Source organism: Narcine bancroftii, chromosome 2, assembly GCF_036971445.1.
Source record: "Narcine bancroftii isolate sNarBan1 chromosome 2, sNarBan1.hap1, whole genome shotgun sequence".
NCBI classification, from domain to species: domain Eukaryota; kingdom Metazoa; phylum Chordata; class Chondrichthyes; order Torpediniformes; family Narcinidae; genus Narcine; species Narcine bancroftii.
The window spans coordinates 190,567,854-190,583,937 of NC_091470.1; the positions used below are offsets into that span (position 1 = coordinate 190,567,854).

Here is a 16,084-nt window from a genome sequence, read left to right on the forward strand (position 1 = left end):
CTACTCAAATAAGAATGCCATAACCTCAGAGCCAGTCACTTTTGTACCAAAGAAGTTTTTGTTTGAAGTGGTGTCTTAAAAATGATTGAGGCAAATGGTATTCTACAGGACAAGACCATTGGTCTCTTGGAATATCGGTCACAGAACACAGAAATAAGCCCACCTCATCCAAGCCAATCAATTTGCCTCCTGGACTGAGTACCTTTTGCTTTATTTTGGCCCAGATCTCCCTTAACCCCCACCACCAAACTATTTTTCAATGCAGCAATATGAACATCCTTAAAAATCCATTTCAATTCCTATGCCCACATATGTCCATGGTCTTGTGCACTGCCAGATGCAAACCAACCACAAATTGGAAGAACACCTCATATTCCATATGGGCACCCTCCAGCTGGGCAGCATTAGTGCTAACTCCAGTTTCCATTCGTTCCCCCATCTCTCCCGTTATCCTATCCCCATTTTTCTTTCACTCTCTATCCCCCTCTATCTCCTTTCCTCCACCTCTGCATTGACAGAGCTACTGCCCTCCCAGATCCATTGCTACCTTTCCAGTTCTCTGGCAATGTCAATTTATCATCTTCTGCACGTGCTCCTCCCCTTTCTGCCCTTCTCATCAGCCTTTTTATTCAGCCACCTACATTTTGTTTTTGCTCATACCTTAAAGAAGGGCTCAGGACCAAAATGCTTTTACTACTTATTGACGCTGCGAGACCTGCTGAGTTCCTCCACTATTGCCAACAGAATAGTCTTCCTCAGCACGTTTTCTTTTGACACATATCCCGCTAAACATTGATCCAGGCAATTATCCAGTCATCATTAATTTGTGGTAATGATATCCACCCCTACCACTTCCTCTGGCAGCTTGTTCCGCATGCCCACCAACCTTTGTATATATAAAAAAAACCATCAAAGTCCCTTTAAGTTTTTCCCTTCTGATCTTGAACCTTGTCATTCGACAAAGTCAAGAGTCAGAAAAGCCAAAATATTCTTGGCAGAGGTAAGCGTTTTCCAATCAGGAAGACTCACATGCATACAGACTGCCAGAAGATGCACATTCCGTGCCAGAATGAGCTGAAGTGGATCAGAATTACAGCTGATTGTTTATTCTACAGGAAATGAGACTCTGAAAGGTAACTTCAAATACATTTTTAAATGCTAAACATAATTTCTTAATTTTAAAATTTTCATACTTCATGGTAACAGGCTCATACAGTCCTCAAGCCGATGCCACCCAAATATCCCAATTAAACTCCAATACCCATATATTTAAGGGTGGGAGGAAACCAGAGTGCCCTGAGGAAACCCATTGCAGACACAAGGAGAACATACCAATGCCTTAAAGACAGCACTGCATTTGAATCTGGGTCACTGGCACTGTAAAAGCATTGTGCTAAACGTGCCACCCAAATCTCTGGATCCTAAGCACCTTTGGGAACCCCAGGAGGGAAGGTGGCACAGGGAGCCCTGGTTGGTGTAGGCAGTTATGGCATTGTCTTAACAGCAGCAGCAATCGGGACTGATTAATTAAATAAATGTGCCAAAGATTAGTGCCCAGACATCAGATTCAATGTCAAAAAATCCATTTATTGATAATAAACCACCATAAATAACAAGAAAACATTTAAGCAAAGACCTCTGCTGTGAACACATCTGTATGCACAGCCAAAAGAGCCAAAATGAACAATACAATTTATATAAATCAACATATATAAAAATAATCCAATTAAAAAAAAGATGAAGTTCAGATGGGATTCAGCAAAGCAACAAATTACAAACATTTTGCATTAAAGAAACAAGTACGAGAGTGATCAGGCAAAACTGGTATCAGTGCTACAAGGTTAGGTTCCCTGTGGGCTCCGTTGCATCTTAGCACAGATGTGTTTGCGAGCTATTTCACTCTGTAGTCTTTTAATCCACCTCCTCAATGGTCGGTCCCGAAGATGTCGCACTCCCAGCCTGGGCACGACAGGACTCCCCTGGGGCTGCCCCTTGGTACAGTTTGGCAACGATGGGATTACAAACCTTTTCCAGCTGTTTCTGCTGGTGCTCAAATTCTTCCTTCTCTGCCATCTGATTTCTCTCCAGCCATGATATTGTCTGGTTGCACGAGTCAATTACCTTCTTCTTGTCTTCTTCACTGACCTTACTTGCCAACTTCTCATCCTCCACGGTACTCTTCATGCTGAAGGCGTACGACTCCAGGGAGTTCTTGGCTGCAACTTTCTGCCACTGCATTTCATCCTCATTCTTGTACTTCTCTGCATCCTGCACCATTCTGTCAATTTCCTCCTTACTCAGCCTGCCCTTGTCATTGCTGATGGTGATCTTGTTTGTTTTCCCAGTGCTCTTGTCAACAGCAGAAACATTGAGGATGCCATTGGCGTCGATGTCAAAAGTCACCTCGATCTGCGGAACACCACGAGGGGCAGGAGGGATGCCACTCAACTCAAATTTGCCCAGAAGGTTGTTGTCCTTGGTCATCGCTCTCTCACCCTCATACACCTGAATGAGGACGCCAGGCTGGTTGTCAGAGTATGTGCTGAAGATCTGTGTCTGCTTGGTGGGGATGGTGGTGTTCCTCTTGATGAGTGCTGTCATGACACCACCGGCTGTTTCCAGACCCAATGACAGAGCAGCAACATCCAGGAGAAGCAGATCCTGAATGTTGTCTGACTTGTCCCCCGTCAGAATAGCCGCTTGGACAGCTGCCCCGTAAGCCACTGCCTCGTCGGGGTTGATGCTCTTGTTCAGCTCCCTGCCGTTGAAGAAATCTTGCAGCAGTTTCTGGATCTTGGGGATTCGGGTGGAACCCCCGACCAGGACAATTTCCTGGATCTGGGATTTGTCCAATTTGGCATCTCTCAGGGCTTTCTCCACCGGCTCCAGAGTGCCTCTGAAGAGGTCAGAGTTCAGTTCCTCAAAACGAGCCCGGGTGATCGAGGTGTAAAAGTCAATGCCCTCAAACAGAGAGTCAATCTCAATACTGGCTTGGCTGCTGGAAGACAGGGTTCTCTTTGCCCTCTCACAAGCTGTCCGCAGCCTCCTCACTGCCCGCTTGTTCTGGCTGATGTCCTTCTTGTATTTCCGCTTGAACTCCTCAATGAAGTGATTGACCATGCGGTTGTCAAAGTCCTCTCCTCCCAGGTGGGTGTCACCTGCCGTGGACTTCACTTCAAAGATCCCATCATCGATGGAGAGAATGGACACATCGAAGGTGCCACCACCCAGGTCAAAGATGAGAACATTGCACTCACCCTTGCCCTTCTTGTCCAGCCCGTAGGCAATGGCAGCTGCAGTTGGTTCATTGATGACACGCAGGACATTGAGGCCAGCTATCACACCAGCGTCTTTGGTCGCCTGGCGCTGGGAGTCGTTGAAGTAAGCAGGTACCGTGATAACAGCATTGGTGACACTGGAGCCCAGGTAAGCTTCAGCGATCTCCTTCATCTTGGTCAGCACCATGGAGGAAATTTCCTCTGGGTAAAAGGTTTTCTTCTCCCCCTTGTACTCCACCCTCACCTTGGGCTTCCCCGAGTCACTCAGCACCTGGAAGGGCCAGTGCTTCATGTCGGTCTGGACCATGGGGTCGTCGAATCTCCTGCCGATGAGTCTCTTGGCATCAAAGACAGTGTTGGCCGGGTTCATGGCCACCTGGTTCTTGGCCGCGTCGCCAATGAGCCTCTCGGTGTCGTTGAAGGCCACGTAGCTGGGGGTGGTGCGGTTCCCCTGGTCATTGGCGATGATCTCCACCTTGCCATGCTGGAAGATGCCCACACAGGAGTAGGTGGTGCCCAGGTCGATGCCAATGGCCGTTCCCTTGGATGGAGGCATCTCTGTCTTTTCACCCACGTCGCTGAAGGGTTTTCTTTGTAGTCACAGAAGAGTCTTCGGTCTCCACCGCTACTTATAGCTGCTACCACTAACGGCCTCTGCTCCTTTTATACACAACTCCTTGGCAAGGGCGGCACTCCAGGCTTGAATGATTTCTGCCTCGACCAATAGGAGCGCGGTCCATGACTCACTGTGGAAGCTCCGAGAAACTTCCAGGGCGTGACCAATGACGACTCGGCGGCGGCGGCAGTTCGAGAGCCTTCTGTAAAATGCGGTGATGGACGGCGGCAGCAGCCAATGAGCATTCCGTAGGCTGTGGCTTGTCGCAGGGAGGTGGGTGAGGACTTGGGAGAGCAGCCAATGGCAGAAGAGCACAGCGCCTCGCCGAGGATGACGGACGGCGAGCGGAGCCAATAGGAGCGTGCGTGGGCCAGGTTCCATCGAAAGGTTGGCCCAAGCTTCTGGAAGTGGTGGCCGGGATGAAGCTCGTGGAATGGTTGAGAAAGGTGGGAGGAGGCCGTGAAGGGCTGCGGCCGGGATCCCGGACTCGGGAAAGCAGCTCCTGGAGCCGGTTGTGGCCCTTATTCTCTCAGTCTTGGCGAAGCCATGGTTTTTAGGGGCTCCTTTGTGAGGAGTCGTCGTTCGGCTGCGGTTAAGAAGAATTTGTGGGTAGATCTGCATTGGACAAGGTGGATATTCCCGGCAGCTCTTTGACCACGTTCGTCGTGAGGAAGGGTCCTGGACCTTCCAGAAGCATCCACAGACTGTCCTGCCCAAGTGAGCGGGGCCAGAGGGTCATGGCTCCTTTCAAGGTTTCAACTTCCTTTCATCCTCAGGGAATGATGCAGAAAAATGGGATGGACCGGATCGACCAGCAGTTTCCGGCTGTAAAGGCAAACAAAGGGATGCCATGTGCATTGGCCCAGACATGGAACATTCCAGAAGGAAGATGCTGCCCTTGGCCCTACGCTCCTCTGTCATCACCATTCGTGGCCCCAAACAGTCTTCGCCAGTGAAGCAACGCCTCCCTTGCAAGTCTGTGCCGCTCATCGACAGCAGCCAGTGCTCCCCATTATGGTCCCGTCTATGTCGGACAGACTGGGTGCGTGCTGGGAGTTGGCTGCGCTGAGCATCTCGGCTCTGTCCTCCACAATAGCGTGGATCTCCCAGCGGCCACCCATTTCAATTCCCCGTTCTATTCCTTTGTTAATGTGTCTGTACATGGTCACTAGCATCGCCAGACTGAGTCCACCCGCAAATTGGAGGAACACCTCCTCCTCTTCCATCTGGGCACCCTCGAACCGGATGGCATTAACATCGACTTCTCTGGTTTTTGTTAAATCTTCTCCACACTCCCCCCCCCCCCCACCCCAGCACAGACAAAATCAATTCTTACCTCTCCCTTTATCATATCCAAATATCCAATAAATATTTTTTGTTGGTGTGGACTCTTTCCCTGGCCAGATTTCTTTTTTTGCTGCTTCTTAATTCCTTGACCAGGTGCTGAGGCCTGAAATGCTGGCAATATATCTTCATCTCCTATGGATGCTGCATTCCCAGCTGCTCCTCCAGCATTCCAATGGAACAGAACAGACCTTTCGGTCCTTGATGCTGTGCCGACTTACATATTTCCACCAAAAAAATACTAAATATTAACCCTGGAAATTATAGGCCAGTGAGCCTGATGTTAGTGTAGGTAAATTATTGGAAGATGTTCTTAGAGAACTGATATACAATTATTTGGATAGCCAGAAACAGATTAGGGGATGTCAAAATGGCTTTGTGTGTGGTAGGTTGTGTTTAACTAATCTTTTAGAGTTTTTGAGGTTACCAAGATGGTAAGATACAATTGTCTAAATTAAAGCTTCATTCTAATACCTTGCAATCTTATAAGTATGAAAAAAATAATTCAAAGATCGAAGCAACATTTATGAGTTAGGTGAAAGAGCACATAAAGTTTTGGCTTGGCAATTGAAGACTGAGCAAGCATCAAGAATGATTAATGCAATGAGGAAAAATTCAGAGATTACTTATAAACCATAGGAAATTAATGAGGAATTTTCGTTGCAAAAACATAGGGTTATTTTCTTCCTTTCATTGTCTAATTTGCAATTTGGTTTTTGCAATGAACCAAACGAAATGATCAAATATTTAGTACATATATTTACACAAGTACCTTTCGGATAAGCAGATGTTTATTTGCAACGATTCCATCATTGAACGGTCTACCGACCAGATGTATTATGAATGGATGAATATTTAGTAATCGTGCAGGTTTTCTTTGTCTCACCTCAATATGAAACCCTCAGAAACAGAGACAAAAAGAAAGGACTGAGTTTGGAAGAGAAGAGATTCTCCCTCACAGAATCTATGACAAATTCAATGTAATTGAGACAGAATGTAAAAGGTGAAGGAGGAATGGAGGTGGGGTTTGAGTTGGAGGGGCGGTGGGCTGCTGAGATTTTTCCATTCAGAATTAGAATCTTTTGTCATGAACTTGCATGATTTATTTTTTTGTGGCAGCATCACAGTGCAAACATTTATATGAACTATACTACAAAAGAAATATTTAAAATCATGCAAGATAAAGAAAAAAATAACGTGAGGCAGGCCCTGTGCTTCATTGATTATTCAGGAATCTGAAGGCAGCGGGGGAAGAAGCTGTCCTTATTCCGTTGAGTGCTCATCTTCTGGCTCCTTGACCTCTTTCCTGATGGTAGCAGAGTGAAAAGGGCATGGCCTGGGTGGTGGGGTCTTTCAGGATAGAGGCTGCTTTCTTAAGACACTGCCTGTTGCAGATGTCCTTGATGGAGTGAAGTCTGGTGCCCATGATGTCGCAGGCCGAGTTAACAACCCTCTGGAGTTTTTGTAAAAACATACAATGCTGGAGACACTCAGCAGGACAAACAGTGTCCTTTATGTAGCAATGGCAAAGATACATAACTGATGTTTGTGGCTTGAGCTCTTCAAAGTGTGAGGAAACATCAACAGGTGTCTGAATCAAAGAGTTGCTGGGGGGGATGGGGAAAGGGGTGGCAAGGCAGGAAAAAATTGGAGGAGAAAGGAGGGAGGGGACAACAGCAATGAGGAATGGCTGGGTGGGTGGAAGAACTGTAAAGACAGGAAAGGGGAAGGGAAAGAAAATTGGATAACAGTAAAGTCAATAGGTCCTTTCATGCTGCTGCGATAAATGGGGTTAACCAGGCAATTTGTCCAGTTCGCGCCCCATTCACGTGGCAGCTTGAAAGGTCTGCCTGGTCAGTGTGGTCCAAATCCAACCGGGTCCCAAACGCCACTCTGGTTGTGACAGCTCAATGTTCACAGAAGCGGGACATTGCTGGTGGGGTTTGACAGGGTGGGTGTTGATTGATGGTGGGCGTCACAAATGATGAGGGGTGACTGACTGGGGGGTGGTGATTGATGGCTGGGGATGGGGAGACTTATCGATAGTTCCCCTGAGTGCGTGACGCACCACTTAACGCTTAAATTGCTGGGTTGGAGATTTAATGGGTTGATCCCCCTGCAGCTTAAAAGATGCTGGAAGCACCTTTGCCCCACTAATCACACCTGTCTCCCAGGAGGGTTCCCAAGGTGCTGCAGCTTAAAAGTGTCTAATGTTAATGCCATCTAGCTGGATAGTGCCCAGACAGAAAATAAGGTGCTGTTCCTCCAATTTGCAGGTGGTCTGGGTGGGATAGTACTTGAGCGAGGTCCATTTGCCGGTGTTCAGGCCATGTCTCTTGAATCCATGCCTATCCATGTGTTGTGAATGTGCAATTGTGCCAGTCTTTAGCCCTTGCTCTGGAAAATTGCTTCATCTACCCATGAGAGGTTGAATTAGGAGACCATGTCAATATAAGTTCTTTATGGTTGGTGTGGAGATGAAGGGCCAAATGTTCTGTTCCCAACTCTGTTTTGGACAGGCAGAGGGTGAGGGAATAAATGTTTCAGGATACAGTGTGAGCTGGTAAATGAGATCAGCAACAGATGGACATGCGGCGAGAAGGGCCTGCTTTGTGCTTTATGATTCTTTGACTAGAATTCATTTCAAATGGCATTCGTGCTAAGTGGAAAAGTTTCAAGTTTATTATCATTTGACAGCTTTTCTCTGGACCATACACAGCATACAGTGACGGGTGGCTGGGAGGTTGTGGAGTATGTGAGGTTTCAGCCCCTCCTCGCTTACTTGAAGGGGCTGCACCTTAAATTCTGGCTGCACATCAGCCCCATGCTCCTGATCTACAGCTTCCCAGTGCGGAGGATGGTGGTGGGGGTGGAATCAGGCGTTCAGAAAATCGTCTGGCGGGGTTGCTGCTGAGCCTGGCAAAGCTGGATATTCATGGATCGTGGTGACAGCAGTTGAGGGTGTGGGGCGAGCTGACTTCCTGCCCCTCTCTTTCAGGGTTATGTCTGGGCCCGTGTAGTGTTGGGGTGGGTCCACGGTGACTGAGTTCCAGGAACGGTGGCTCCCCCAGGGAAATGCGTGTATGGTTGATGGTGAAAATCGTGTTTTAATTTCATGTGTAATACTGTGTAACAAAGAGGTGGTAGTGATTACTGCTTCTCACAGTTCTTATTTGGCACATGATTTAGTTGTAGCCCAGTGTCTTGTCTCTTGTAATGTTGTAGTTGTAGTTTTAAATAAAGTTGATATGTTTAAAAAAACAGGGGAGGTCAATGCAAGGTTTCTGCATAATTGCCCTGTCCTAGAATTCCTCTGTGAGTTATAGTCTGTCCATCAAAGCACTCTGCAGCCAAGAGAGGTGAAGGATGCAGCATCAATGGCTAACCTTGGTCTTTTCTGATCTGACAAGAGGAAGCAGGATTGGGGGGGAATCCTCACATCTGGCTGGTTTTAAAATTCATCTCTATTTGACATCTGAAACATAATGGGGGTGGAGGGGTGAATAAGTAGTGATCAAAGAAACCATGTTTTGAAAAGTGCAACATTTATCTCATTCATCTTTGACATGATATTCCATTTCACTGAAGTGGAGCTAATGTTGAAGAAACATGGGAAACTGTTCAGCCTTCATAGGGTGCACTCCAGACCCAAGATCATTTGAACTTTATTTCATCAGACCACTATTTGGTGGATCGCACTTTCATTTAAAAGTTGGGCTCCAAGACAAAATTGAAATGAGGACCAAATGATTGAAGAGAATGGGACTTAACCTAACCACCCTTGAGACATGTTCCTTGACCAACCTTCCTCTGTTGCTCACTGTAAAAACACATTGATATAGAAACTCAGCAGGCCAAACAGCATATTGTATACAGCAAAGATAAATATATGTAAACAACATTTCCGGCTTAAGCACTTCAGCACGATAACCATACCTTACCGCAGGACCCGCCCCACCAGGTTCAGGAATTTGGACCACCTCGACCAGGTCAGACCTTTCAAGCTGCTGCGTGAGTGGGGCGCTAACCGGCATCTGCCCGGTTAACCCCATTTTACACAGCAGCTGGAAAGGCCCTATTGACTTTACTGCTTTCCACTTTTCTTTCCCCTTTCCTGTCTTTCCAGTTCTTCCACGCACCCATCCATCCCTCATTGCTGCTGTCCCCTCCCTCCTTGCTACCTGTCAACTATCAAACTCTTGAACAAATTCATTCAAAGACTCATTTAAGGAATTATATTTTGTTCATTGCTGAATCCTTGCACATCTGTATTTGCACAGTTTGTTACAGTTCTACAGTTCCAGATATTAGAACTTCTGCCTGGCCCACAGAAAAAGAATCTCAGGGTTGTATGTGATGTCATCTATGAACTCTGAAAAAAATTTGATCTGTGAACTTTTGAATTTTAAACATACAGGCAGCTTGTTTAAAAAAAGTTGACAATCTCTGCAAAGAAAGCTCAGAGAAAATGTCAAGAGAAAGACTATAACTGCAGATGCTGAAATCTTGAGGAATCAAAGAGAAGCTGGCCGGGTTCATTGGGTCCATGGGTAGAAATGGACAGTCAACATTTCGGGTCAGGTCTCTTTAACAAGACTAAAGTAGGAAGGCGGCAATATCAACTCTATCAAAGGGGGAGAAGGAACCAGAAAGTGTGAGATGTGAAAACTCACATGTCCAAAGTCAAACAATCTTCATTTTATGTAGATGTACCTTCTCGTGATGAAAGCATTAATGGAGATGCTTCATTAATTCATATGTTCTGTGCATGTCAGAGCCTTGAGAAATATTGGATTGAGGTATTTCAAACTTTCTCTGCACTTTTTAAAGTTAGTTTTAAACATAATCTCTTAACTACTTTATTTGGCATTGTTGGAGAGTGAGATAACTTTAATGACATCTGAGCTGCATGTATTAGCTTTTATTTCTGTTATGACCAGGCAGGAGGTGTTGCTCAGATGGAGGGACGTTATCCCGCCTCATCATGCTGAATGGCTACGTGGCGTCATGTTATGTTTAAATTCAGAGATGAAATGCTCAATTTCTGATGTCAATTTAAATTTTCAAACCCTTTTGAATTACTTTCATAATCATTCATTTGTTGTGAAGGTAGAATTGTTAACAAATGTGTTAATTTATCACTCTGCTAAGAATTCTGCCTTCCTTTTTTTTGGCCAAACAGCATCTTTCTTGGTAGTGGGTTTAGATTTTCCTTTTTTAGAATGTATTAATAAAACAATCGATTCTGTCTGATTAAAATGTGGGTACCTTGGATGAAATGATACAAGTGGAATGTATCTTTTTGACTTTTAACATATCTACTCTATTTTTGGATATGGAATTTCACTGTTAATAAAATATTGAAAAAGAGATGTGGAGAAACATGTAGCAGGCGAGACGCTGGGAAGCAGGGAGCAAAGTAAGAATAGGTACAGAAATAAACAATGGAACCAAAGGTGATGGATTACCTAAAATTAGAAAAATCAAAACGTTCAGGCCGTTGGATTTAAGGCCATGTCAGAGGAAAATGATGTGTTATTCCTCAACTTTCCATTTAGCCTCAGCACTCACCTAAATTCCACACTACCCCAGTCCTCACTTTCTAATCCACCAGCCTCTGCAACTGACACACCACACTCCCAACAAATTCAGTGTGATCCCATCACCAGCAACCTCTCCTCTGAGCTTCCTGCTCTGCTTGTCACACCCTTCTTTCCTCCTGTTGTATCTGCAGAAGGAGCAAAATTTGTGCAGACATCTACCCCCTTCTCATCTCCATTCAGGATCACAAGTAACGTGACTTTCCCTCTACCACCCTTACCCATTATCTCCTCTATTTCCCGCACATCTGCCCTGGCCCCATTCCAACCCAAGATCCAACAAGGTCAGGATTCTTCTCCTTCTCACCTACTACCCCACCAGACTCCAATTGGACAGTTGATATAGATATGTCAATTCCCATGGTAGGAGAATTCAGACCAAGAGGGCTCAACTTCAGAATTGAAAGGCATCCACACAGAACAGAAATGCATAGGAATTTCTTCAGCCAGTGGGTGGTAAACCTGTGGAATTGGTCACCAGATGTTTTTGTGGAGGCCAGGTTATTGGGTGCATTTAAGGCAGAGATTGATAAATTCATGTTTAGCCGGGTGATCAAAGTTTATGGGGAGAAGGCCTGGAAGTGGGGCTGAGTGGGATAATGGAGCAGCTCATGTGTGAATTGCAGGGCAGATCAAAGGGTTGAATTGCCAGATTCTGCTCATGTTTTATGGTCTTGTGGTCTCTCCACTTTACTCTTGAGAAAGGGTCACAACCCAAAACACTGATTGTCCATTTTGACAAATGCCACCAGATCTGCTGAAATCTCCATCAGAAATGTTTGCAGTTTCTGTGTGTTTTTTTAAAAAAAATCTTCACTTGTTCAGCCTTCCTCACCCAAGAATGTTCTACAGCTTCTATTTAATATTCTAAATTCTGGCCTCAGGCACACAATGTAATCACTCTGGTGTCACAAAAATAACTCCTGGGTTCCATCACTCAAAATTCTCTAGTAACTACTCAAATAAGAATGCCATAACCTCAGAGCCAGTCACTTTTGTACCAAAGAAGTTTTTGTTTGAAGTGGTGTCTTAAAAATGATTGAGGCAAATGGTATTCTACAGGACAAGACCATTGGTCTCTTGGAATATCGGTCACAGAACACAGAAATAAGCCCACCTCATCCAAGCCAATCAATTTGCCTCCTGGACTGAGTACCTTTTGCTTTATTTTGGCCCAGATCTCCCTTAACCCCCACCACCAAACTATTTTTCAATGCAGCAATATGAACATCCTTAAAAATCCATTTCAATTCCTATGCCCACGTATGTCCATGGTCTTGTGCACTGCCAGATGCAAACCAACCACAAATTGGAAGAACACCTCATATTCCATATGGGCACCCTCCAGCTGGGCAGCATTAGTGCTAACTCCAGTTTCCATTCGTTCCCCCATCTCTCCCGTTATCCTATCCCCATTTTTCTTTCACTCTCTATCCCCCTCTATCTCCTTTCCTCCACCTCTGCATTGGCAGAGCTACTGCCCTCCCAGACCCATTGCTACCTTTCCGGTTCTCTGGCAATGTCAATTTATCATCTTCTGCCTGTGCTCCTCCCCTTTCTGCCCTTCTCCCCAGCCTTTTTATTCAGCCACCTACATTTTGTTTATGCTCATACCTTAAAGAAGGCTCAGGACCAAAATGCTTTTACTTCTTATGGACGCTGCGAGACCTGCTGAGTTCCTCCACCATTGCGAACAGAATAGTCTTCCTCAGCCCGTTATCTTTTGCCACATATCCCACTAACCATTGATCCAGGCAATTATCCAGTCATCATTAATATGAGGTAATGATATCCACCCCTACCACTTCCTCTGGCAGCTTGCTCCGCATGCCCACCAACCTTTGTATATATAAAAAAAACCATCAAAGTCCCTTTAAGTTTTTCCCTTCTGATCTTGAACCTTGTCATTCGACAAAGTCAAGAGTCAGAAAATCCAAAATATTCTTGGCAGAGGTAAGCGTTTTCCAATCAGGAAGACTCACTTGCGCACAGACTGCCAGAAGATGCACATTCCATGCCAGAATGAGCTGAAGTGGATCAGAATTACAGCTGATTGTTTATTCTACAGGAAATGAGACTCTGAAAAGTAACTTCAAGTACATTTTTAAATGCTAAACATAATTTCTTAATTTTAAAATTTTCATACTTCATGGTAACAGGCTCATACAGTCCTCAAGCCGATGCCACCCAAATATCCCAATTAAACTCCAATACCCATATATTTAAGGGTGGGAGGAAACCAGAGTGCCCTGAGGAAACCCATTGCAGACACAAGGAGAACATACCAATGCCTTAAAGACAGCACTGCATTTGAATCTGGGTCACTGGCACTGTAAAAGCATTGTGCTAAACGTGCCACCCAAATCTCTGGATCCTAAGCACCTTTGGGAACCCCAGGAGGGAAGGTGGCACAGGGAGCCCTGGTTGGTGTAGGCAGTTATGGCATTGTCTTAACAGCAGCAGCAATCGGGACTGATTAATTAAATAAATGTGCCAAAGATTAGTGCCCAGACATCAGATTCAATGTCAAAAAATCCATTTATTGATAATAAACCACCATAAATAACAAGAAAACATTTAAGCAAAGACCTCTGCTGTGAACACATCTGTATGCACAGCCAAAAGAGCCAAAATGAACAATACAATTTATATAAATCAACATATATAAAAATAATCCAATTAAAAAAAAGATGAAGTTCAGATGGGATTCAGCAAAGCAACAAATTACAAACATTTTGCATTAAAGAAACAAGTACGAGAGTGATCAGGCAAAACTGGTATCAGTGCTACAAGGTTAGGTTCCCTGTGGGCTCTGTTGCATCTTAGCACAGATGTGTTTGCGAGCTATTTCACTCTGTAGTCTTTTAATCCACCTCCTCAATGGTCGGTCCCGAAGATGTCGCACTCCCAGCCTGGGCACGACAGGACTCCCTTGGGGCTGCCCCTTGGTACAGTTTGGCAACGATGGGATTACAAACCTTTTCCAGCTGTTTCTGCTGGTGCTCAAATTCTTCCTTCTCTGCCATCTGATTTCTCTCCAGCCATGATATTGTCTGGTTGCACGAGTCAATTACCTTCTTCTTGTCTTCTTCACTGACCTTACTTGCCAACTTCTCATCCTCCACGGTACTCTTCATGCTGAAGGCGTACGACTCCAGGGAGTTCTTGGCTGCAACTTTCTGCCACTGCATTTCATCCTCATTCTTGTACTTCTCTGCATCCTGCACCATTCTGTCAATTTCCTCCTTACTCAGCCTGCCCTTGTCATTGCTGATGGTGATCTTGTTTGTTTTCCCAGTGCTCTTGTCAACAGCAGAAACATTGAGGATGCCATTGGCGTCGATGTCAAAAGTCACCTCGATCTGCGGAACACCACGAGGGGCAGGAGGGATGCCACTCAACTCAAATTTGCCCAGAAGGTTGTTGTCCTTGGTCATCGCTCTCTCACCCTCATACACCTGAATGAGGACGCCAGGCTGGTTGTCAGAGTATGTGCTGAAGATCTGTGTCTGCTTGGTGGGGATGGTGGTGTTCCTCTTGATGAGTGCTGTCATGACACCACCGGCTGTTTCCAGACCCAATGACAGAGCAGCAACATCCAGGAGAAGCAGATCCTGAATGTTGTCTGACTTGTCCCCCGTCAGAATAGCCGCTTGGACAGCTGCCCCGTAAGCCACTGCCTCGTCGGGGTTGATGCTCTTGTTCAGCTCCCTGCCGTTGAAGAAATCTTGCAGCAGTTTCTGGATCTTGGGGATTCGGGTGGAACCCCCGACCAGGACAATTTCCTGGATCTGGGATTTGTCCAATTTGGCATCTCTCAGGGCTTTCTCCACCGGCTCCAGAGTGCCTCTGAAGAGGTCAGAGTTCAGTTCCTCAAAACGAGCCCGGGTGATCGAGGTGTAAAAGTCAATGCCCTCAAACAGAGAGTCAATCTCAATACTGGCTTGGCTGCTGGAAGACAGGGTTCTCTTTGCCCTCTCACAAGCTGTCCGCAGCCTCCTCACTGCCCGCTTGTTCTGGCTGATGTCCTTCTTGTATTTCCGCTTGAACTCCTCAATGAAGTGATTGACCATGCGGTTGTCAAAGTCCTCTCCTCCCAGGTGGGTGTCACCTGCCGTGGACTTCACTTCAAAGATCCCATCATCGATGGAGAGAATGGACACATCGAAGGTGCCACCACCCAGGTCAAAGATGAGAACATTGCACTCACCCTTGCCCTTCTTGTCCAGCCCGTAGGCAATGGCAGCTGCAGTTGGTTCATTGATGACACGCAGGACATTGAGGCCAGCTATCACACCAGCGTCTTTGGTCGCCTGGCGCTGGGAGTCGTTGAAGTAAGCAGGTACCGTGATAACAGCATTGGTGACACTGGAGCCCAGGTAAGCTTCAGCGATCTCCTTCATCTTGGTCAGCACCATGGAGGAAATTTCCTCTGGGTAAAAGGTTTTCTTCTCCCCCTTGTACTCCACCCTCACCTTGGGCTTCCCCGAGTCACTCAGCACCTGGAAGGGCCAGTGCTTCATGTCGGTCTGGACCATGGGGTCGTCGAATCTCCTGCCGATGAGTCTCTTGGCATCAAAGACAGTGTTGGCCGGGTTCATGGCCACCTGGTTCTTGGCCGCGTCGCCAATGAGCCTCTCGGTGTCGTTGAAGGCCACGTAGCTGGGGGTGGTGCGGTTCCCCTGGTCATTGGCGATGATCTCCACCTTGCCATGCTGGAAGATGCCCACACAGGAGTAGGTGGTGCCCAGGTCGATGCCAATGGCCGTTCCCTTGGATGGAGGCATCTCTGTCTTTTCACCCACGTCGCTGAAGGGTTTTCTTTGTAGTCACAGAAGAGTCTTCGGTCTCCACCGCTACTTATAGCTGCTACCACTAACGGCCTCTGCTCCTTTTATACACAACTCCTTGGCAAGGGCGGCACTCCAGGCTTGAATGATTTCTGCCTCGACCAATAGGAGCGCGGTCCATGACTCACTGTGGAAGCTCCGAGAAACTTCCAGGGCGTGACCAATGACGACTCGGCGGCGGCGGCAGTTCGAGAGCCTTCTGTAAAATGCGGTGATGGACGGCGGCAGCAGCCAATGAGCATTCCGTAGGCTGTGGCTTGTCGCAGGGAGGTGGGTGAGGACTTGGGAGAGCAGCCAATGGCAGAAGAGCACAGCGCCTCGCCGAGGATGACGGACGGCGAGCGGAGCCAATAGGAGCGTGCGTGGGCCAGGTTCCATCGAAAGGTTGGCCCAAGC

The 16,084-nt window shown here is 46.5% G+C and overlaps 2 protein-coding genes across 2 annotated transcripts; both read right to left on the bottom strand.

The window, feature by feature from the left end:
* Positions 1 to 1,566: 1,566 nt before the first annotated feature.
* Positions 1,567 to 3,959, bottom strand: LOC138754838 (heat shock cognate 71 kDa protein-like). Its single transcript, XM_069919732.1, has one exon. It carries the CDS (start codon positions 3,832 to 3,834, stop codon positions 1,912 to 1,914), a length of 1,923 nt encoding a protein of 640 aa, XP_069775833.1. The 5' UTR covers positions 3,835 to 3,959; the 3' UTR covers positions 1,567 to 1,911.
* A 9,398-nt stretch (positions 3,960 to 13,357) lies between these two features.
* LOC138754839 (heat shock cognate 71 kDa protein-like) lies at positions 13,358 to 15,849 on the bottom strand. Its single transcript, XM_069919733.1, has one exon. It carries the CDS (start codon positions 15,623 to 15,625, stop codon positions 13,703 to 13,705), a length of 1,923 nt encoding a protein of 640 aa, XP_069775834.1. The 5' UTR covers positions 15,626 to 15,849; the 3' UTR covers positions 13,358 to 13,702.
* Between the last annotated feature and the right edge of the window lie 235 nt (positions 15,850 to 16,084).